This window comes from Pogoniulus pusillus, chromosome 11 (assembly GCF_015220805.1).
Source record: "Pogoniulus pusillus isolate bPogPus1 chromosome 11, bPogPus1.pri, whole genome shotgun sequence".
In the NCBI taxonomy this organism is placed as follows: domain Eukaryota; kingdom Metazoa; phylum Chordata; class Aves; order Piciformes; family Lybiidae; genus Pogoniulus; species Pogoniulus pusillus.
In genome coordinates, this window is record NC_087274.1 from 3,012,287 (window position 1) to 3,036,450 (window position 24,164).

The 24,164-nt window shown below is 40.8% G+C and overlaps 1 protein-coding gene across 4 annotated transcripts in view; it reads left to right on the top strand.

Annotated features, from left to right (window-relative positions):
• Positions 1 to 24,164, top strand: part of HELZ (helicase with zinc finger) — a 98,036-nt gene that overhangs the window by 53,851 nt on the left and 20,021 nt on the right. For all 4 annotated transcript variants that reach the window (XM_064150601.1, XM_064150603.1, XM_064150604.1 and 1 more), the window contains 7 exons: positions 3,871 to 4,049; positions 6,168 to 6,286; positions 8,643 to 8,788; positions 11,253 to 11,400; positions 14,294 to 14,477; positions 15,693 to 15,921; positions 21,475 to 21,679. In XM_064150601.1, coding sequence (XP_064006671.1) covers positions 3,871 to 4,049; positions 6,168 to 6,286; positions 8,643 to 8,788; positions 11,253 to 11,400; positions 14,294 to 14,477; positions 15,693 to 15,921; positions 21,475 to 21,679 — 1,210 coding nt within the window. The remainder of the gene's footprint in view (positions 1 to 3,870; positions 4,050 to 6,167; positions 6,287 to 8,642; positions 8,789 to 11,252; positions 11,401 to 14,293; positions 14,478 to 15,692; positions 15,922 to 21,474; positions 21,680 to 24,164) is intronic.

Consider the following 24,164-nt stretch of genomic DNA (forward strand, 5'->3'; position numbering starts at 1 on the left):
AACTAGGAGGAGCTGGTGATTGTCAGTTCAAAACAGAGAAAAGTTTCCAAGAGCTTAAATTTAGTCCCCACTCACTCTGTTGTAAGGAGACATGAATAGCAGAAGTTGCTTTTGTAGGGTAGGAGTGCAAATGAAACTCTGTTTATCCTCCCTCAGAAGTTCTAACTTTAGACTTGCCCTTTATTAACTTTTAGAAGTGTATCTTAAGTGATTTAGGAGCAGTTCCACCCTGAATGGTGTCTGCTATACAAATTGATACTTTGGTAGAGTTTTATCAAGGGAAAACATGGAAGATTAGGAAATAATTTGACTGGCCTTGAATAAAAGTACTTGAGCAGATTTCTTTTTTTGACCTAGTGTCTGGAAAGTTGAAGCAAAACATAGCCCTGTTAGCTGACAGTTCCATTCTGTAGCTCACCAGCTTTAGGTCCCCAGAAATGAGGGCTTTGGTTGTAGGCATCCAGGTGCCACATTTAGCGCTTAAAGTGGGGTAAATTTCCACATCAAAATGCAGATTCTGTAGATATCAGCCTAGCATTAGTAAGCACAGTGGATAGATTCAGTGCTTTTGTTTGCAGAAGAGTGAATCCCTAATCTCTGGGATTTCCATTTCAATGTGGTTCTCTGTGTATTTGATTGTAATTTCACTGCCTGTGATTTGGGTAAACCTTAGCTTTCAAGGTTTGAATTTCTTGAGAATTAAGATCTTGATGTGAGAAAACAGACTCTGGTGTAAACTGGGGCTGGGGTTTGGAGCTGTAGTTTTTGTTCATTTTGGTGCCTGCACTCTACACTGCACTAAAATATGTTCATAGAATGGTTCGGTTGGAAGGATCTTAAAGATCATCTATTTCGAGCCTCCCTGGGCAGGGACACCTTCCACTAGACTAGGTTGTTCCAAGCCTCATCCAACCTGGCCTTCAATGCCTCCAGGGAGGGAGCATCCACGTCCTCTGTGGACAACCTGGTCCAATGTCTTGCCACCCTCACTGTATCCAGTTTAAATCTGTCCTTCTCAAGCTTCAGTCTGATGTGTTGCAGGTACTGATGAATGTTTGGATTGGCAGCTCAGGTACTTTGCTTATGCAGCTATTAAGACTAAAAGGTTAGGCATTTGTTTAGTCAGTCATTAAGGGTATGTTGCAGGGTGAAACATTGCAATTTGTGTTCAACTGGTAATCCCCATTTTTGCAATGGGTTCCTCTAACTTTAAGGAACAAACCCTCACTCTAATCATGAAATTAGAGGAGACTTAATGATCCTAAATTTCACCTGAGAAAGCAGTTGCTCGTTCAATGTGACTTACTTATGTCACGACATTTTCAAAGTAGTCACATCTGTCAGGTGTTTTTATGCCAGTGGTGAATAATAGCTCTGGGATACCTTTTTGATCTCACATCAAAATAAAAGAAATTACTGGGTAAGCAGCAATGCAGTCTGAAATGCTGTCAGCCAATCTGTGAGTCACCCACAGTTGAATTTTTGTAATAAAAGACAGTGCATGGTATAATAATGTCTAATAACCATAATATTTTACATTTCAATAGCACCTTTCATCCAAGAATCTCAAAGTGCTTTACAAACATAAACTCACAATAAACTCATTAATCCTCACGGTGCTCCTGTGAGCAGGTGGGAAATATTGCCCTCAGCTACGGTGCAGAAACCGAAGCATAGAACGGCTTAGGTCAGAAGGGATCTCAGAGATGATCCTCTCTAACCTGGCTGCCTTTCAACTAGGTTGGTTCCCTAAGGGCTGCCTTTAAACACTTCCAGAGAGGAGGCATCCACAGCCGTCCTGGGCAGCCTATTCCAGTGTCACCACCCTCCTACTGAAGAGCTTCTTGCTGAGATCCAGTCTAAACCTACTCTCCCTCAGCTTCTAACCATTCTCTCCAGTCCTGTTGCTGGACACCCTTATGAAAAATCCCTCTTCAGCTTTCCTGTAGTCTCCTGTGGAATCCCAGGGAAAGTGACTGAATGACTGAGATGAACAGAGCAGAGGTTATCTTGCTCCTACCACCTTATTCCAGCTAGTGGGCCATGACTTTATGTTGTTACATCGATTTAATAACAGTTTATCAAATCTTACCAGTTTGCTGGCTGATAATAAATACATTGAGGTACCATTAGAAGGTTCTTGTTGAGAGTGACTCAGGAGTGTGCTGTGTGCTCCTGCACTTACCTTTGGATGTGAAGTTTCAGGTGTGTTGTCAAATTCAAAAGCCATTCAACTTACTGCTTCTTGGCCAAAATGAAAGTTGGATTTTCACAAGCCAAATTGGTTATAATCCTAATAATTTGTGGTCTCAAGTGACCCAGAACTGAGCTGTAATTTCCAACTCTGGGTGGAGTTGTGGTATCCAAAATCCAGCCAGTGCAATCGTGCTTTGCACTTAGGTGCATTAATTACACTTTCCAAATACATTTTGGTAATGATCTGGGGGTTTGTAATGTGGGTGCAGGGGAAAATAAATGATGAACAGGTAAACCAAGCAGCATAAACCTTGTATTTAGAACTGGAATTAGTTGAAATAATTTCATCTTTGGAAATAAAATAACTTTATATATTAATTTTTGTACAATAGTTAAATTGTTCCACTTCAGATACAGAGAGGTTATCTTTGAGGAGCACCCCACAGAGAAGCCCTCTCTCATCTTTATCCAGTTCTTCAGCTGCTGAGCTTCGGTGTACTGCTGTAGACCTCTGTGGAGATACTTGTACTCTGCTTTCTGGGACTTAGTCTTTGTGTCTTCACTGTTCTCCTTAGCTAGACTGGCCAGAACATTTCATCCCTCTTGAAGGAAAATTCATCATTAATGTCAGGATATGGTGATTGAAATTGTCTTATATATCAGGAAAAGATATTTGAAGTCCAGTTTTGCTGACAACATCCTGAGATTTTTGACTTTAGCCATCTTTTTTGGCACTGTTTTCTCATTCTTTTATATAGTGAATGATAACTATGGCCTTGCATGGTAAAAAGGTGAATATGCTTCCTGCTTGGTTCTTAGAGAATGTGTAAAAGGAAGTGAAAGATTTTATTCAAGTCTTTTGACATGACTTTTTTTTCAAGATTCTGTGGCTGCAGTTGAGGAAATGTGCAGACCACTGCTGCTCTGTCACTGCCATGACCATCTGTGGGCTATATTTGTACTGCAGCTGAGGAACTATCTCTTTGAAAGGAGTTTCCTGATAGTTTACAATGAAATAGACATTGGGATGAGGGTCACAGACTCACAGAATGTTAGGGGTTAGAAGAGACCTTGAAAGATCATCCCCTCCAATCTCCCAGTCTCTAGGATCACCTAGAGTAGGTCACACAGCGATGCATCGAGACAGGTTTGGAATGTCTCCAGAGAAGGAGGCTCCACAACTTCTCTGGGCAGCCTGCTCCAGGGCTCTGTCACTCTCACAGTGAAAAAACTTTTGCTTATGTTCATGTGGAACTTCCTCTGCTCCAGCTTGCAGCTGTTGGGGCAACAGCTGGGATAGGACATCCCCAATAGTGATATCCTATCATTGGACATCACTGAGCAGAGCCTGGCTCAGTCCTCCCTTCACATCTTTATAAACATGAATGAAGTGACCCCTCAGGCTCCTCTTCTCCAAGCTCCCTCAGCATGAACCAAATGTCCAGATTTCCATACGTGAATTAATCCTTGGCAACCGTTGAACGTTGCGGCAAATACCAAAAGGTAAACCCAAGACATGTTAGCATATTTCAGGATGTAATTCTGCCTCGTTGTGATATCTTGCTTCCTAAAGATGACATTTATTTAGCAGAAACCATAGAATTAACATTAGAAATGTACAACTGCCCCTGTATTCAAGCTGCAGAGAACTGAAGTGCCCTTTTTCTTTCCTAGGGTATATTTCAGAAATCGCTGGGTAAAGACTGTCCACCCAGTTGTGCATCAGTACTGTTTGATTTCAAGCACACATTCCACCTTTCAGATGCCACAGAAAGAAGACATTCTTAAGCAACGAGTAGTAGTTGTTACTTTAAATACATCACAGTATCTTTGTCAGCTGGATCTCGAACCAGGTAAGGTTGCTTCTAAACACGAAGCATCCATGCTTCAGAATCTTCTCCTTTCCAGTATCACTTGCTTAGCCAGTTCTTGGAGCTGTTATAAAATATATGTAAACACTGATCATCTTAAAATAGTCTTCTCTTTTTTTTTGGGTGTTGTGAAGAAATGTTTGTTACACAGCTATAAACTGCTGGCATTTAAATTAACCTTTAGCTTATTCTGCTTTTTTCCTGACTTAAAATAATCAAATAAAGCAGCAGCCCTATCTGTGATCTGGTGTTGCTGAGATCCAAGAGGGAAAATTCTGTTTGAGCTTCTGATTTTGAATATTATGCTCATTAAGGTCATTACTCAGCGGGGCATGTAAGCATAAATACACAGAGAGCTTTTTTGCTTGGTTGTGACTTGTTTAGCTTGGCAAACAACTCCCACACTTACAAGCCCATGCAGTGGTAGCCTGACACTTGGAGGGTTGTTTTCTAAACAGAAATATAGCAGACTGCTGCTTTGAGGGGCAGAGGCTGTTTTAAAGTTTATTGTTTTCTTGATCTTCAAATGAAAACCATCTGCTTTTTGGAGGATGTGGAATTTCTTTGCAAGAAGATGTTAAGGCTTGGGTTTTATGGCTTTGTTTAGACATTTGTTGCAATAGAGAAAAGTAATGTGGGCTTTATGGTAAGTATTTTCAGTACTTTTGATGGAAGAACCTGCTTTCATTGCCTGTGAGCTCTGTACAATCATGCTGTAGTAATGTGTGTGCAGCTGTATGAAATTCAGGTTTTCCAAACAAAATGGCTATGTTTTTATGTATATAATCTTAACTGGATGGTGCCTAAGTCAGCTAATACTGAATTTTAAACCTCATGTACAAAACCACTTCTATACCTATCTTAAATTTACTCTTCACAGAATTTAAGCCTGCTGTGGCCCAGTTTTTTCAAGTGCATGTTAGCTAATGCATGGATTCCCACCTACCTCACAAACCTTTTGGTCCCATATTGCCATAAGATTGAATTTCAGTTCTCCAATTTCTGTTCTATTTTCCTCCCTGACATTCCTTAAAGCTCATAACCAGCAAAGTACTCAGGTAGGTGTGCCATTCTGATGGGAAATTCACTATATAGAATAGTTAATAAGACTCAAGTACCTGAGCAAGTCACAGGATCACAGAATGGTTTGAGTTGGAAGGGGAAGGGACCTCCAAAGGTCATCCAGTCCAAAACCCCTGCGGTGACTAACTACATCAGGTTGCTCAGAGCCTTTTCAAGCCTGATCTCGAATACTTTCAGGGATAGGGCCTCAATTGCCTTTCTGGGCAACCAGTTGCAGTGTTCCACCACCCTCACGGTACAGAACTTGCTTCCTAATATCCAATCTAAATCTCCTATAATTTCAAACCATTGCTCTCGTCCTTTCCTGGCTGGCCTTTGCTTACAGTCCGTCTGCAGCCTTCTTGTAGCCTCCTTCAGGTGCTGGAAGGCTGCTGTTAGGTCTCCCTGGAGCCTTCTCTTCTCCAGGCTGTGCAGTTGCAGCTTCCTCAGCCTGCCCTCATAGCAGAGGTGTTCCAGCCCCCTGATCTTTTTCATGACCTACCTCTAGACTTGCTTCACCAGGTGTTGAGGGTTGCAGAGGTGGATGCAGGTGTTGAGGGCTGCAGAGCTGGACGCAGCCCTCCAGGTGAGGTCTCACCAGAGCGAAGTGAAGGAATCACATCTTTTCCATTGTTGTTGTCCTAAGCTCTTCAAGCCTTGGGGTGATGAAAAGATCTTCAGATTTGAGAAGCCTTCTGAGGGAAGTCTGCCTGGAGACATTTTCTCTTGGACTAAGAAAAGCTCAGATGAAACATTTGTTTAACTTCACATATATCAGAAGGAAAAAGGCAGATCTGTGGGCTGCTGCTGATGTCTCTGGCAATCAGTTGACCACTGTTGGACATTGAATGGGGTTGACAATTGTTTCTGTGGTTTCTAGTAGGTGCTAGAAATTAATTTGTATAAACCATGCTGATTTTTTCCCCCTAATTTTAGTAACTGTCAGAACCCAGAACTTTCAGTAGAATTTATTGTATTATTATCATTATTCTCTCATATTTCAGCTTTCATTTATTTGCTGATATCTCTGTTTTACAGGGTTTTTTACACACATTCTGTTAGATGAAGCTGCACAAGCTATGGAGTGTGAAACTATTATGCCTCTAGCATTAGCTAATAAAAACACAAGAATTGTCTTGGCTGGAGACCACATGCAGGTAAGAGCTATAGAATTTTGGAATGTAAAGTGGGTGTATGTATAATATTGGTATTTTTATATTCAAATTATTCCTCTGCTCCAAATTTCTGTGATTTGTGAAGATCTCAACACTGGTCAGGCCACACCTTGAGTGCTGTGTCCAGTTCTGGGCTCCTCAATTCAAGAGAGATGTTGAGGTGCTGGAAGGTGTCCAGAGGGCAACAAGGCTGGTGAAGGGCCTGGAACACAAACTCTATAAGGAGAGACTGAGGTTGTTTAGCCTGCAGAAGAGGAGGCTCAGTGGTGACTTCATTGCTGTCTACAACTCCCTGAAGGGAGGTTGTAGCCAGGTGGGGTTGGGCAATAGAACAAGGGGCCACAATCTCAAGTTGTGCCAGGGGAGGTCTAGGCTGGATGTTGTTAGGAAGTTGTTGTCAGAGAGAGTGATTGGCATTGGAATGGGCTGCCCAGGGAGGTGGTGGAGTCACTGTCCCCGGAGGTGTTGAAGCCAAGCCTGGCTGGGGCACTTAGTGCCATGGTCTGGTTGCTTGGCCAGGGCTGGGTGCTAGGTTGGCCTGGCTGAGCTTGGAGGTCTCTTCCAACCTGCTTGATTCTATGATTCTAACAGACTCACAGGGCTCTGCTGGGTGAGAAGCTGCTGTAGCATTTGTGGTAGTGACAGAATTGCAAAGTGATTGGCAGAGTAATGGGATGGAATCATTCAGAACAGTTTTGGATTTGAGGGGGTTTGGGGACTTTGGTTGGTTGATTTTGTTTTTTTTTGTTGGTAGCTTTTTTCTTTGTGTGTTTGTTTACTTGTTAGGTTTTGGTTTAGTTTTTCAGTTTTATGTGGGTGTCTTTGTTTTGTTTGTCTTTTTAATGGGTTTTTTTGGTTGTTTTACTACTAGAAGTTTTTGTTCATATTTTTGGGGCTTTCTTGTTTGGCTTTTTAGTGCTTTTTTGGATGGTTTTATTTTGAGATGTTTTGTTCTTATTTTTATGGGTTTTTTTGTTTTACTATTTAATTTTTGTTCTTTTTCTGTTTGGCTTTTCTGTGATTTTTTTTGGGTGGTTTATATTTAGATTATTCTTATTTTTGTGGGGGCTTTGTTTTGCTTTTTTGTGGGTTTATTTTTTGTTTTATATTTTAATTTTTATATTTTGGTGGAATTTTTGTTTGGCTTTTTTGTTGTTTTACTAAAGTTTTGTTCCTCTTTCTGGTTTTTTTTTTTGCCTTTTTTACTTTTTTGTTCCTATTTTTGTGGGACTTTTTTTACTGTTTGTTCTTTTTGTGGTTTTTTTTTGTTTGGTTTTTTTGTGGGTTTTGTTTTTTGGTTGTTTTATTTTTAGACATTTTGTTTGTGAGGCTTTTTTGTGGGATTATTTTTGTTGTTTTTTTAATTTTTGATATTTTTGTGGAGGTTTTGTTTGGCTTTTTTATGGTGAGGGTTTTTTGGTTGTTTTAGTAAAGTTTTGTTCTTATTTTTGTGGGGTGTTTTTTTGTTTGGCTTTTTGTTGGGTTTATGGTTGGGGTTTTTGTTTGGCTTTTTTGTTGTTTTACTTTTGTTCTTATTTTTGTGGGTTTTTTTGTTTGCCTTCTCTGTGTTTTTTTTGTTTTATTTTTAGATTTTTGTTCTTATTTTTGTTTTTTTTGGGGTTTTCTGTGGCAGTTTTTTGGTTGTTTTATTTTTAGATTTTTGCTCTTATTTTTGTGGGTTTTTTGTTTGGCTTTTTGTGAGTTTAGTTTTTATTGCTTTATTTTTAATTTTTTGTCATTTTTGTGGGTTTTTTGTTTGTCTTTTTTGTGGATTTTTGGTGGTTTTATTTTTTAATCTTTGTTCTTATTTTTTTTTTGGTTTGGATTCTTTGTGGGTTTAATTTTTTGCAATTTTTCCTTATTTTTGAGCTTTGTATTTATTTGGCTTTATTTTGGGTTTTGTTTTTTGTTAGTTCATCCTGTGGTGTGTTTTTTTTAATTTTAAATTGGTTGGTTTTTGGTTTAGTTTTAGATTTTTGTTAGCTCTTTTTGTCTTAGGGAGTTTTTTTTCATGGCAAACAGCACTCTGCTTTTGGTTACTCACCTGTGCAAGCCACAGAGGAAAACCCACTACAGATACAAGGAAAAAAAACAACCTAGGTACAAGGATTCTTCTGTCCTCTTCAGTTAGTGAATGTCTTGTTGTTCCTTTAAGAGCATGTTGATCTTCTGTCCCTTCTACAGTAGGAATAGCCATGGTCTCTGTCTTCCAACTATGAATGGAGTAAAAGCAAGGTTTCCTTTTTGTGTTTTGATGCAAAATACAGATGTTGGGAGCCTGAAATTCCAAATCCACGTATTTAGTTACATTTTCTTTGTGTGTGTGTGTCTATTACAGCTCAGTCCTTTTGTCTACAGTGAATTTGCCAGGGAAAGAAACCTTCATGTTTCCTTGCTCGATCGGCTCTATGAGCACTACCCTGCAGAATTCCCATGCAGGATCTTGCTGTGTGAGAACTATCGCTCCCATGAAGCTATCATCAAGTAGGTGTGAACTTTTTCACTGTATCATGTGTTTCTTTGACTGGTGTGAGTGAACAACTCTTGAGCTGAGCACAGCTGAACAAAGAGGGGAAGCATTATGTGTTTCTTTAATTAAATCTTTAGTTGTTTTAAAGTTAGTTAATTGAATAATTCTTTGTTGTTAGGTTGGAATTCAGTCTCTCAAAACAGATGCCAGGGATTTGGTTAGTTGTCTTACAGACCCCTCATTTGGGTGGGGGTGTTGTGGCTGCAAGACTTGCATACTAAGCCAAACAGGAGCTCATTTTCCCTTTTTAAACCATGATACAGTATATATTAAGTTTCAGAATTTTAGAATTACTGGAGAGGATGATCTTGGAATGGTAAGCTCTGTGCTGTGGAAGGAATGTATGGATATAAGCAGAAAAAAAGTAGGTCAACTTTTGGGCATGCTTCTTCCCTTTTGTCTTTTTTCAAGACTCATTAATCAGTGGTATTGCATTTTTATGCTATGATAAACTAATGGCTGCTAGTGTAATGAGCTCATCCATGAGCTGTGCTAGAAAGAGTAAGTGCAATCATGGGGAAAAATGCTAAAGTTTAAATTCTGGCTCAAATATGTACTGAGGAATGTTTTGTTGGTATCCAGTCATGCTAATTAGGTTATCACTGTGTTCAAAGCAAAAGCAGAAGTATTTAAGTGCTCTGGGGAATCAAAAGTCAGAGTGTAACATATATTGTTACACAGCTTGATCTGTCTTCTTTTTATGGGCTTTGTAATTATAGACTGAGTGATGCCAAATTTCTTACCCATCATTTGAAATTGTAAGTTTCAAACGAGAGAGAAAATGAATAGGAAGGGATTGTTTCAGTGTTTGGTTAGAGATCACTTCCATGAAATTTGCCTCACAAAGATCATTGCAATTCATTTCAGCAGCCAGAGTTCAGTTGGTGAGTTCCCAGAAGGAGCTGCTGTGTTGAACAGGAGGTGATGGTTGCAGAGATAGCACTGAGGATGGTGGGCTGGCTACCGAAAGCTGCTAGGAAGTATCACTGTGTGAAGTGGAAGCTGTGAAATGCTCCTACGGTGGTCTGGTTAGGAGAGTGTTTTCAAGCCTACTGATTTTTTTACCACATGGAATTTCCCCTGACAAATGGGACCATGGCATTTAAGACAGAAGTACGTGCAAGAAGATGGTTCCTGGTGGGCTCATTAATCATACCTACCTAACTGAGGAGACCAAAAGAAATTACAGAAAGAACAAGCCATTAGTTCAGCCTGACTTTGGCACAGTAATTGGAAAAAACAGCCCTTGTAGAAAGGATGTTTTATTGTTTAATGAGAACTCATTACTAAGAATTAATTTGCAGAAGAAATTAATTAATTGAATAAATTAATTAGCTCACTGGCAGCAGTAGACTGCTGCAGCTCCATCCACAGGAGATCTGCACATGCTTCAGCATTGTGTGGTGAAAAGGAGTTGGGGTCAGCAGTGGGCTGCAGCTGTTTGATGGTGATTTGGTAGCAGACCAGTTTGTTTAGGTTTTCTGTGACCAGTTCTTAAACTAAAATAGTTGGGAACTTGGAAGAACTCAGTGGGCCACTGATGTCAGTGCCCTGCTTTGGTTGCCTTCATGTCAGGCTGTATTCATCTTGCTGCATCCACAGAGCTATATCCAAAGGCTAGAAGCTGTGCATTTGAAAGTTAGATTATACCAGAACTCACTCATTAGTGAAAGCCAGTGCATTAGTTCAGCTCTGTTGTGCATACAGTAGTACACAGTGCTTGCAGTGCTAGCCCTAGGAACCTGCAGTCTCTTCTTGGTGGCTTTTTGTTCTGTTCCATGCACTTTGCCTTTTTTGCCTCAACTTTTTGCCATGAAAGTAGTTCTTGACTCACTCCTTCTCAGTCAACCACCTTCTGTGATGGCTGCTGCCAGCAGAGGTAACATTCTGGTTGTGTTGGTTCTGGTTGGTAACGTTCTGATTCTGATGACTACCAACATAGACTGGTGTGCAGAAGGTCACAGAGGAAAAGCTTGCTTTGAAGCTGAACATTTGGCCTGCATTATGCATGAAATCTGGAGTACATTTAATTTCCTTCAATGATGTCAGGATGCTCATTGTCCAGGCAGCCTGGGCAATAACTGGTGCCGACAGCAAGTGTTCTCCTTGCCCAGTTTCAGGCCACCAGAACGTCTGAGTGAAGCATTAGTGGGAATGTTCATAATGTTGAGCTTTAAATTAGAAGCAAATGCTGTCTTTGTAGAAAGAGTGTTGGAAAAGCACATTTTTACTGCCTTCTACTCTGTAGATTGGAAACATCAGTGCAGAGAAATCACTTGAAGATGCTGAATACTAAGCAGTGGTCCTGTTTTCCTTCTGAAGTACTTTGTGATTGCATATTTTATCAGAGACATTTGCATTTATATCAGTGAGCTCATCTCTAGACTCCACATTTTATTCTGTTTTCCCTCATTACAGTTATACATCTGAACTTTTCTATGAAGGCAAATTGATGGCAAGTGGAAAGCAGCCAGCACACAAAGATTTCTACCCTTTGACTTTCTTCACAGCACGTGGGGAAGATGTGCAAGAAAAAAATAGTACAGCTTTTTACAATAATGCAGAGGTAACTCTTCTTTGGCTTTGTTCTTGATTGTTTTCTTAAAGCTCCACTGCCCCCCAAATGTGTTGATTTATGCTCAGTGGATGTAGAAGACATAAATTGTCCTTTACTAGGAACAGGGAGCATGGAGTTTGCTAAACGTGAAACGGTGAACATTGCAATTGTAGTAAACATTTCCACTAATTTATCCTCCTTTTTTTTTTCCTCTCCTTTTCAAATTGTCAGCTGTGTTTAGTTCTCTCAGGCTCATTCTTCAGAATGTCTTTCCTGATAATTTTTGTGACATTCTGATGGCTGTATCTTAGCAACTGAGAGTAGCTGCAATTTCAAGTAAAACTTAGAATTCTTTGACTGTCGTAGAAATGTTCCCACTCAGATAAGAGTCCTCTGGAGTAACATTTCATAGTGCTTTAATATGTTTGTGATCAGTGTCTTGACTGATTGTGTGCAGATGAAATTTATGGGTTTTAGGTGAGAACTTGCACTCAGTGTGTTTGCTTCCTATGGTTTTATTTGCATTCTTCAAAACTTAATTTCATTCTCGTTCTCTCCCTTGAGTTAAACCCCAAATCCACTAACCCAAACAAGAAACAACTCCCCACACACTCACACTCTTCAATTGGTAATTCTTTTTGTACTGGGAGGTACCTTTTTTCCAGTCACCTCAAGTTGGAGGGTGCTTGGCCCAACTCCTTTTTTTCCCTCACTTTCTCCACAGAAGGAGTGATTGGCATTGGAAAGGGCTGCCCTTGGAGGTGGTGGAGTCACCATCCCTGGAGGTGTTTAAAAGGAGGCTGGATGAGACACTTAGTGCTGTGGTTTGATTAATTAGAAGGTGTTAGGTGATGAGTTGGACTCGATGATCTTGAAAGTCTTTTCCAACCTAATTAATTCTGATTCTGAAAAGGATGTCTCAAGAAATGTCCTTGACATTTAAAGACAAACAAAGATATATCACTAATTTTCTTCAATTTATAAGGAATTTTATCTAAATGTAGGTTGCTGTTGAGCAGCAGTGCTTGTTGTGATCATTGCAGAGCTGTTGGTGGTCGTGGTGCAGCTATCTGATGCACAGTTGCTAACCTTTTGGTTGTTGTTACGCTGCCCTTGTTAGGCATTCTGAGATGTATTTAATAGCTGCTTCAATAAGAAGTTCCAATGACTTCTGGCCACATCACTGAAAAAAAAAAACCCAACCAAACTGAGGGCACCTGACTATTTTCATTAATCTACTTGGATTGCTCTGCCATTTAAAAGAAGTTGTAAAAAACCTAAAAATATCTTCAGTAGCCAAGTAACTGTCTGAAAATTGTGAGTCATTAATAGCTACAGGCAGAAATGAAGGACAACAGCTGCTTAAGCACCAGCATGAAAAGCTGAAATTCAGATGATGAGGGAGATTTTTGCTGTTTGACCCTTAATGGACTTTTGCATTAGGGCTTCTTATGGTTCATTGGTGCCTGTATTAAGCATTAATCTGGAAAATGCTCTTTCCCCTTTTGGTCTTAATTCTGAAGTTTCCCTTTATGGCCTTAATTCTAAATACACATCCAGAAGTTATTTACTTTCAGAGAAGCCTGCCAAAATACCTGCAAAAGGTCGTTGTATTTGTGCTACAGTTTTTATAGATACCAAAGTTTATTCTAATAACCTTTGTCAGTAGAACTTGCTCTGTTTCCCCCCACTTGACTTTTTCAACCAATTCTTCTTGTTCACATTAATTAAGTCAGATTAATTAATATACAAATATATATTTAAAAGAGAATGTCATATAACCTGGTTGATTCTATGATAATCAGATTTTAGATGCTGAAATCTCAGCATGAAACAACAGACTTTCAGCCTTTGGGAACTACTGTGTCTTATACATTGTGATTTATATCACTTTATGTCCATAAAAGTCCCTAGAATTCCCCCTGAACAATTTGAGGAGGATAATATAAAAGCTAAGAGCATTACATTTATTTTTAACTCTCCCTTCTCACAGCCAAAGATAGTTGGATGACCAGGGAAGAGAAGAAAGTGAAGAACATTTGAGATTCCTAGGGAGGACTTTGCCTAGCTTCTGTTAAGAGGCTGAGCTTGCCCTTGGGATGCTCTAGGAATAGGCAGACATCAACTATCAGGCCTTAATATCTGCAGAGATACAGTGGCAGATTGGCATTTTTGAATGGCAAATGGAATGTAAATGTTTTTTGTAAAACAAACCCCCAAATCCTTCCATGAAGTTCTCCAGAAGTATTTGGTGTGTTGAAACAAACTGCTGTGCCTGGCAGGGGAAGGTTGCTTTGAGCCTGTCCCCTTACAGGAGGAGGTTTGCACTTCTCCTTACTCATTAGTTCTCTCAGGTAGTACACTTCATAGTATTTCATAGAGATTAATTAGCAGTTGATGAATAATCTGGAGTTCTTGATGATAGCCTTTTGGAATGGAAAGTGGCTGTGCTCTGGTATACATACTCCTGTTCTACAGTTATCAAACTCTTAATATGACAGAAATAAAATCCAGACTACAACTAAAATAGTCCCTATTTAAGCAGTGTATTTACTTCTGGAAATGAGATAAAGTACGATAAGAAAGATCCTGCACTTGACATTTTCACAAGAACATAAGCCTGCAAATTAAGGTTATTAATATAATTTCCCAGCTTGTACTTGAAAGGTGACATTTTTATGGGCGAGCTTTTATGTGATGATTATTAGTGTGTGTGAAATAGATTGTTTGAATGCATGAAATTTCACTGGATCACTATAGAATGGCATCATCTTATTGCTCGTGCAGTAAGGCTGCGTAACAATGTGTCATGCAAAGGCTTTAGAGCTTTCAAATCCTCTTTCTGTGTCAAAGAATGATTTTCAGTGGAGCATACTTGTAAGAATTCTGACTTTCTTTTAAGGTGTTTGAAGTAGTGGAGCGTGTTGAAGAATTAAGAAGAAAGTGGCCTGTTGCCTGGGGCAAATTGGATGATGGCAGTATAGGAGTTGTAACACCTTATGCTGATCAAGTGTTCAGAATTCGGGCTGAACTCCGGAAAAAAAGGCTGTCTGATGTCAGTGTGGAGAGAGTGCTCAATGTTCAGGGTAAGTTATAGTTCTGTGTCTCAAAGCTATGCTAAGGAAGTGAAAAATGTGCCTGCTGAACTTAAGAAAGACTAAAATAATCTGCAAGCGATCGGAACAAAAGGAGCGAGCTGCGATGCAGCCCTTAAAAATGGACATAGCAAAATGGAGCTGGCAAGCAAGCTGGTTAGATGTAATCCAACATGGAACAGCAAAGCAGTAAACTCATGCATGTGAGATTTGTCTTTTTTTTTGTTTTACAAATTAAATTTGAGCCTACTTAAGAAAAAAAATCATTGAGTGATTTGCCATTGGAATGGGCTGCCCAGGGTGGTGGAGTCACCGTCCCTGGAGGTGTTTAAGAAAAGCCTGCATGAGGCATTTAGTGCCATGGTGTAGTTGACTGGATAGGGCTGGGTGCTTGATTGGATTGGATGATCCTGGAGGTCTCTTCCAACCTGGTTGATTCTATGATCTTGGAGGTCTCTTCCAACCTGGTTGATTGATTCAGTGAAAAACTCATTGGAAAAGGAAAGAGTTTTATCATAAAGGGAAAAAAACCCAAGACTTACAAAGAAAAATGTTAACAAAGCTTTAGCCTCAAAATGTTTCACTGATTTTTGCATTTGTTCAATAAGCTGTACAAACAAGTCCACAAATTTAGGATTTTCTTCATGGACTCCTGCTTCTAAGAAGAATTTTGTGTGGGCATAGCCTGTTGCTAGGCTGCGCTTCAGTCAGTAATAAACAAAGGAAGGTAATAAATGAACTGAGTGACAGTAAGTGGTGTGCTCTGGGTTTTCATGTAGATACTGCTCTATTTGAAGCATTTTTAAAGAGGAAACAACAATGGCCAGGAAGTTTTTGTTATGTTTAGTTGTGTTGGTTTGGTTTTTTTAGGTAGAATAAATAAATCCAAGATTTATTACTGGCTGATTGGCAACATGGTAAAGCTAATTAGCATTTCAGAAAGTTCTGGAGTGCTTAATATCAAGATGAAAAATAAGTTTTTTAAAGAGGAAATATTCCTGTAATAGAATATGCTATTTATAGGGCATCTTTTAAAACTTTTAAATCTTATTACTCTTGCATAACGCTCTTCGTGTGAAGGGTAGCTATCAGGGCTTCAGAACAGCTAGGTGTGAAATCTGCCTGGTGAGAGCACTGCTCTGATTGTGTTTCTAGCAGAAATTGCTGCCCTCATCTCAGACATTTTGTGTTTTTCTCTCCTTTTAGGAAAACAGTTCAGAGTTTTGTTCCTCAGCACAGTACGAACACGGCATACGTGCAAACATAAGCAAACACCAATTAAAAGGAAAGAGCAGTTGCTGGAGGATTCAACAGAAGACTTGGATTATGGTTTTCTGTCCAATTACAAACTTCTCAACACTGCCATTACAAGAGCACAATCCTTGGTAGCTGTGGTGGGAGATCCTATTGCTTTGTGTTCCATTGGAAGATGCAGGTACTTTATATATGTTTGTTAGTTAATCAAGATTTAGGATACTAGAAAAGATGTTTACCTGTGACTGCTGGGTGTGGGTAATGTGATGGATGTTCTTTTTAGCTGCCAGATAAGACACAATACATCTAAGCCTTTAAAAGAACTGTGTGGTGCAATTCAAGTTCTTCATTCTCTTCAGGAAAATAGCATAAAGGTTGTGAAGTTGTGTTCCTAGCTCTGGAAGAGGTTTGACTCCGCAGGCGTGATGTCAGCTTGTCCAAAGGGTGCTGCCGAAGCTCCTGCTGCAGGCAGGGCAGGCAGTTGTAGCCTTGCACAGGCTGAGCAGTGTGGGTTGATGCTGTGCTAACTCCTGCCATGCCATCTGCCAAGGCTCCTCCCGAGCTGCAGGTGTGCAGTCTGCAAGGGCCACTCTGTTGCCTGATCAGGAAGTTTTGCTGAGAGAGAAGAGAAAGGCCCTTTTCATTTCTCAGTAACAGTCAAGAGAACTATTACTTTCTTCCCTAGTGCGAGGTAGAGCGTTCTGATATCCTCCATGGGTAGACAAATCTGCCTTTTTTTGTTGTCTTTTTGGTGGTTCTGGTTTTACCTTCTACTCCAGAGTTAATGTGTGAGATGCCCTCCACCTGCTTACTGATAAATTTGCTTTTAATGGATTTGCAGTTGCTCTGATTTTTGCTTGTCAGTAACAATTGAAGATGCTTCTTTTTTATTTCTGGTTTTGGAGGTTTTTTTGTGATACCTGTTAGGATTTTTTTATGTGATTAAAAAAATACACATAAATTCTGGAGTTGAAAATGGTGATGTAATGTAGTATTTTGAAGTTGAATATTATGACAGTTGTATGAAGGTAGAAAGCTTGAAAACCATTACTTATGTGTTTTTTTCTTCATGACACTGAGAAAGAAACTTGTTAAGATTTGAGTGAATGTGCTTTTTATAGACTTAAATGAAGAAATGTGGAAAATGCCAAGAGCTGTAAACACTGATGTTATGGATACCAAGTTCTTATTCTTTAAAGGTTTCTAATTTGGTGGAAGAGCTGAAATGTTGAGATGAGCAGAGATAAATCCTGAGGCTTACTTCTCGAAGACAGGAACCACTGCCCTGACTACATTATTAAAGCAAAGCTAAAAGCTCTTATTAGTCAGTTGTGAGATCAATGCTGTACTCTGCCTTCCTGACTGCTCCTCTGCACTGTTGCAAATGGATGTGGTTTTCAAAGATTGGAAATGAAAAACCCAAGTGGAAACCAAACCTTGGTTTACTGCACTCCTGAAACAGAACCTGAATTTAACCACTTATCTCCTGGGGACTGACAAGAGTATCCATACACTGATACAGTGACCTATTGGAAACTGCTAATAACATCTTCTTGAAAGAGATACAATGGTTGTGATTTTATTTCACTTTTCCCCTTACTTGCTTGGTATTTTTCAGACTTGATCTAGTTTATGTAACTAACTGATGAAGAGCTCTGTGCCTCCTGAGCTCTTGATCCACAAATGATGAGCATCTGTTCCAGTCTACTGGTGCAGGCTCTGGTTCATCAGCTTTTATGCTGCAGAGATACATGACTTAGCTGTATGGGTTGCCACGCTGTGCTGACTGAGATTTCTCTTACTGCTTGTCCAGAATTTACTCTTAGCTGATACATTTGCTGATACATTTTGCTTCTCTTCCTTCGGCATGGGTTCAGAATGCGCAGTGTTGCCTAAGTCATTTAATCCTTAGATAGTCTAGCTAGCACTTGAGACCTTGGTTCTTGCACCTAAAACCTTGCTTCTTTAACCACTTGTCCAAGTGCACCTTTTGTTGGAGAATGACCATGTGTCTTGCTCTCAATCCTTGTGAGGAAGGTCATCTCTTGAATTTTCATGTAAGCCTGAGCGTTGCAGTTGGAGATTGGAGTGGGACCTAGGTTGAAAACGTGAGGGCTCAGCAGTTTCTCCAAAGTGTGGCTTCTTCAAGATACCTGAAATCAGGCATGCAAAACCCTAAAGAATAGGCTGTCAGCATGGCACACATGGCAGTCAGGGATGGAGTTTGCCTTTTTCAGCCCAGCTGCTGTTTATGTATGTGTGTAGCTGTCCAAAATTATAAACAAGAAGATAATTAAGAAACGAGGAGCACTGGAGCTTTATTAAGATGTATCTGAAGCTTTCCCTTTAATACACCATTGTCTTGTTTCACTGAATAATTGAACATTCAGTCTTTGAAAAGAGTGCTGGAGGGGCTCAGGCATGCTGCTGGAAAGAAGGTTCTTTTTCAGTACAACAGGAGTACAGAAGTCTGAAAGAAGTGACATTTCATTAGGAAAAACAGACCTCAAAAAAGTTTAGAGAGTACTTGAATTTTATAAATATTCTAATACCTGTCAAAATGAGTCAAGACTCTGTAATGATAGTTGTAGAGAGCTTTGTGAAGTATGCCCAGGGTAATCATTGCTGTTCTGTGTGTAACAATCGGACTAGACAGGGCTGTTTTGGCAGACACTCCCTTTAAACTCCAGAGCACACTGTAAGACAGAGGCAGCAGTATTTTATTCTCTGTTCTTACACCCCAGTACAAGTGTTCCGTGTGTAGAGTGACTGCTTGGGGCATTTAAAGCACAAATGGATGGGTCTCTGTGGATTCGTGGTAGTTGGTGATAGGTTTGGGGACTGAATTGATTAATCAGAGGCAGTTCTGTCATCAAAGCATCCCAGTGACGTATTTAATTTGGGGTTTTAATCCTCATTGAAAACCTTGTAAGATACATTTGCCTTACAGCAAAATGCAGCAGAAGGGCTATCTTGCATCCTGAATTTTAAAAGAGCATTTCTTGCCTTTATGAAATCACAGCAGAAGATGGGCTTTTAGGGAAAACCAGTTTGAATTCTGAAATGTGTTTATCAGTAAGATTTACAGCCTTCTCGCAAGAAAGACATTTATTCTTTTCCACAAAGTCAGCTACCCAGCAAAGTGTGACACTGCTGTTAAAATGATTGCACAGCAAGTTCTCATTATACAGGTTTTGGGGAAATTAATGGTGCTTGCTTATAGGCCAGACCTTGTTCACACAGTCATAGAGTGACTGAGGTTGGAAGGCACCTCAGAGATAGAATCACAGAATCAACCAGGTTGGAAGAGACCTCCAAGCTCAGCCAGTCCACCTTACCCCCAGCCCTATCCAGTCAATCAGACCATGGCACTAAGTGCCTCATCCAGGCTTTCCTTGAACACCTCCAGGGACAGTGACTCCACCACCTCCCTGGGCAGCCCATTCCAATGCCAATCACTCTCTCTGTGAAGAACTTCCTCCTAACATCCAGGCTAGACCTGCCCTGGCACAACTTGAGACTGTATCCCCTTGTTCTATTGCTGGTTGCCTGGCAGAGGAGCCCAACCCCGGCTGGCTACAGCCTCCCTTCAGGTAGTTGTAGACAGCAATGAGCTCTGCCCTGAGCCTCCTCTTCTGCAGGCTGCACACCCCCAGCTCCTTCAGCCTCTCCTCATAGGGCTGTGCTCCAGGCCCCTCACCAGCTTTGTCACCCTTCTCTGGACACCTTCCAGCACCTCAACATCTCTCTTGAATTGAGGAGCCCAGAACTGAACACATCTACTCCAACCTCCCTGCCATGGGCAGTGATGCTTCTCAGGCAACTCAAGGCCTTATCCAGCCTGGCCTTGAGCCATCACAGCAGGGAGGAATCCACAACCTATGCAGAGTCTCATCACCCTTGTAATGAAAAACTTCTTCCCAAGATCCCATCTAAGTCTACCCTCACTCAGCATATTACTGAAGGTTGAGCTAGAATGAGTTGTAGTCAAGCACACCTTTAAGATCATTCTCTCTGAACTCTCCTTTTCAATACTTTTGGTTACTCATGATTTTTTTCAAAGAGAACAGCTCAATCAGTTGTTTTCAAAGTGACATTTTCAGACCATATTTAAATATCTTTTAAGCTTAAGGAAATTCACCCAAAAAATTCCTTTGAGGTTTAAAAAAAAAAAGAAAGAAAATAATCATTATAAGTATGGGTGTTAAAAATGTAAAGATTTCTTTTTTATGTAAGCAAATGAAAGACATGTCATGGGAAAGCAGAAGAGAGGCAGGAATGTGCTTTTACTACATGGTTTAAATAACCACTCTGCCCTTCAAAGGTTGGATACAGAGTTCTCATAGAGAAGGTCATGTGTCATCTGCTGGTTCTCTTTCTGGCTTAAAATTGTCTTTGTTTTTCACCAGAGGGTCTCAAAAGCCCCTCCCCTAGATGCTGGTGGTGATAATCTTATAGAATCATAGAATCAACCAGTTTGGAAGAGACCTCCAAGATCATCCAGTCCAACCTAGCACCCAGCCCTGTCCAGTCAACCAGACCATGGCACTAAGTGCCTCATCCAGTCTTTTCTTCAACACCTCCAGGGACAGTGACTCCACCACCTCCCTGGGCAGCCCATTCCAATGCCAATCACTCTCTCTGCCAACAACTTCCTCCTAACATCCAGCCTAGACCTGCCCTGGCACAACTTGAGGCTGTGTCTCCTTGTTCTATTGCTGGTTGCCTGGGAGAAGAGGCCAACCCCCACTTGGCTACAATGTCCTTTCAGGTAGTAGTAGACAGCAATGAGGTCACCCCTGAGCCTACTCTTCTGCAGGCTGCACACCCCCAGCTCCCTCAGCCTCTCCTCACAGGGTTTGTGTTCCAGGCCCCTCACCAGCTTTGTCACCCTTCTCTGGACACCTTCCAGCACCTCAACATCTCTCTTGAATTGAGGAGCCCAGAACTGGACACAGCACTCAATGTCTGGCCTGAGCAGTGCTGAGTACAGGGGCAGAATAACCCTCCTTTGTCCTACTGGCCACACTGCTCCTGATGCAGGCCAGGATGCCATTGGCTCTCTTGGCCACCTGGGCACACTGCTGCCTCATCTTCAGCCTACTATCTATCAGTACCCTCAGGTTCCTTTCCTCCTGGCTGCTTTCCAGCCACTCAGTCCCCAGCCTGTAGCACCGGGGCCAATGTGCAGAACCCTGTACTTGGCCTTGTTAAATCTCATCCCATTGGCCTCTTCACAGGACCCTGAAGTGTTTCACAAGAGCAGTTTTGAGGGCGTATCTTGACTTTGCTGTCTGTTATGCTGGAACGGAGTAGTCTGCCTACATCTGTAGATCCTGAGTCTGAGAATACAACCCCTGGGGCTATCTGAGCTTTAATAAATTCCATAAATCACGTTTTCCAGAACTCCAGAAGTGTTATGTTTGCCCTGTTTGGTTTTCTAGGGAAAAATTCCAAATTACATGGCATTAATATTAAATGTCATATGCACCCAGTGCTGTGACCTGATAGAGATGTGCAGACCCTTATATCCATTTGAAATGACTGAGGGGCATTGCATTATGCTGTGGGATTCAAATGCTTGGATCAGGTAGCAGGATGGATGGTTTTGTGGGGAAAATGAGCATACAGGAAAAATAAAAGGGCCACACAGTTGTATGAGATCTGTTTTAACTTTAACCACAGCCATCAAGTCTTACCTGCTTTTTCTTGTTTCCACAAATTGTTTCCATAGGAAATTTTGGGAAAGGTTTATTGCCCTGTGTCACGAGAATGAAAGTCTCCATGGTATCACATTTGAACAGATCAAAGCTCAGCTGGAAGCTCTGGAGCTAAAGAAAACTTATGTGTTGAACCCACTGGCTCCTGAGTTCATCCCCCGAGCTCTTCGGCATCAGCATTCAACGAATGCCACCAAACAACAGCAGTCACCACCAAAGGTAAGGTTTTACTGGAGATGAATTATGTCAGGAAGTGAATGTAGAAGTGCCTATTGAGAAATGGTGTAAAAGGTTTATGGAGTGAGCTGTCTGTTTGGAAGTGCCATTGAATCATAGAATTGTAGAATCATAGAATCAACCAGGTTGGAAGAGACCTCCAAGATCATCCAGTCCAACCTATCCCCCAGCCCTATCCAGTCAACCAGACCATGGCACTAAGTGCCTCATCCAGTCTTTTCCTGAACACCTCCAGAGATGGTGACTCCACCACCTCCCTGGGCAGCCCATTCCTATTGCTGCAGTCAGATCTGAATGCAGATTCCAGAGGGATCCTCAGCATTTTCAAGTGAGAGGTCTAGACTTGTGTTTCACTCCAGTGTCTAGCAGTGTAGCTTGGGGTTGTCCAAGCTTTGTTTCCTTACCAAAATGTGTGCCTTGGGTGACTCTGGCATGTTCAGTGTGTGCATTGCAATGACCCTGACAAACTTCAACCACGGATTTTGGTCTCAGTGTGTGATAAACCAAACTAAACTCTCTGACCAAGAGACAGTCCCTGTCTCTGGTCTCTAACCAAGCTTTTGCTCTGTAGTGTCCCAGGAAACAACAGGTTGGTAAGGACAAGGAGTGTAAGGAAACCAACAGAATTATAGCCAAAAGTGATGTAGTTTGAGCCAAAAATCAGATTTAATATTCAGGGCTTTATGTAAGTTAGTTGTTTGACTAATTAAAAATGATGTAGTGAAGGAGTATATCACCTAGAGGAGCTAATATCCTTCTGAAGACTACATTTTAATAGCCTCAAGAGGGCAGAGAGTTGAAATCACCACTCAGTGGTGATGTTATCATCTGTTATTATACAAGCAGGTAAAGAAGGGACAAAATTACATAGCTTCCTTAGGATGCTAAAGAGCAATGCTGCATTAGGGAGCTTTTTTTTGAGGGTGATATATCAGCAATTAATTTTATTTTAATGGTTCTTTGTAGTTTATTTCAAAACAATTTGAGTTATAGCTTAATTAAATTGTCTTTAGAGGTGCAACTAAAAGGCAGGTTGTCAGCTTTGTGACGAATTCTGTTGTGCAAGAAAGCAGAAGCACTTCTTTGCTGTAGCTTTGTGGGTTTGTGGCAGCCTGGTTCATTTAAATGGAATTTTTACAACATTTTTTTTTGAAATTCAAAGAGTACAAAAAGGAAAACCTTCCCTTTGGCAGTCCTTCCCAACAGAGAGTTTGGAAGTGAGAACATTTGGTTTCTTCAGGATGCGTTACTTGCTGAAACAAACAGCAGATCTCTGAAGCAGCTCCTCGTGTCAAAACAGTAGGGCTTAGAGAAAAAGGAGGGATTAAAAAAGAATTATTGCCTTCAAAACGTTGTTGCTGCACTCTCCTGAGTGCCTCAGCCTGGAATGCATTTGCTTTAAAAACAGAGCATCGCTATTAATGTGGGTTTTGTTTCCTAAAATGAAAGAGGAGTGTTTGGAAATGCAGGTATAGTACATTGAAAAAAACAAAACAAAAAAAGGCAAACAAAAAAACCCCAAACCAAATCCAAATTCAAACAAAAAAAATAGAGGGAGTTGGGGGAAGTGAGAATCTTCTGCCTAGATGGTTCTGTTTATTTTTCTTCCAGTTTGTTAGTAAACTAAGCACTTGTGCTGTAGCAATCAGTAGAGATACTTTCCAACCTGCCAGCACTGTATTTCCAGCCCAAAATCTGAAGTGTTTTAACCACCTGTATCATAACTACAACAAAATCTCTTCCCTCTGAGTACAACTGACAGCCAGCATGTGCAGTAACAGAAGCAAACAGAGCAGGTACTGCTCAAACACACACAGAACATGGCTGTGCTAGGTGGTACGCTTCCCTTTGCTCAAGTTTGAAAAGCAGATGGTTGGCTTTGCTTATTTTAAGCCTCCCAAGTACAATATTTAATGTTACAAGATGGAAGATAAAGAGCTCTGCCTCTGCTGTGTTTTGTGGTAAATAAATGAGAACGGCCTCTTCTGCAGCGTGTTGTGGTGAGTTTGTGGACATCTGTGTGGTTCAGGGCTTGTTTCTTACACGAAAAGTGGTTTGGTGAAAAGCTGCCCCTTCTTGTTCAGCAAAATTGCTCCTGGATTTATGTGTGGGCATTAAAAATCTTTGCTGTTCATGATGAGCTCAGAAGTCTCTTCCAGACTCAACAGTCTATGATTCTGTGGTTTTTATAATCAAACTTTCAGTCCTGCCTCTCTGCAAAGCAAACAGCTGCCATGGACCTTGCTAGCTGTGTGCTACTGGGATTCCTGCAGCCCTGCCTATGAAGGCATCTGCCTTCACCTGCCTTTGGGTGGCTTGGCTGGGGATGGCAGGAGTGCAGCAGGAATAGTGGAGCTGGATAGGCACAACCTTTATTAAAGGTGATGGTGTGGAAACAGAAAGTTTCCCCAACTCGGAGCTTCCCGCAGGGTAGTGTACAGAAAATTAGGCTCTAGATTTTACAACT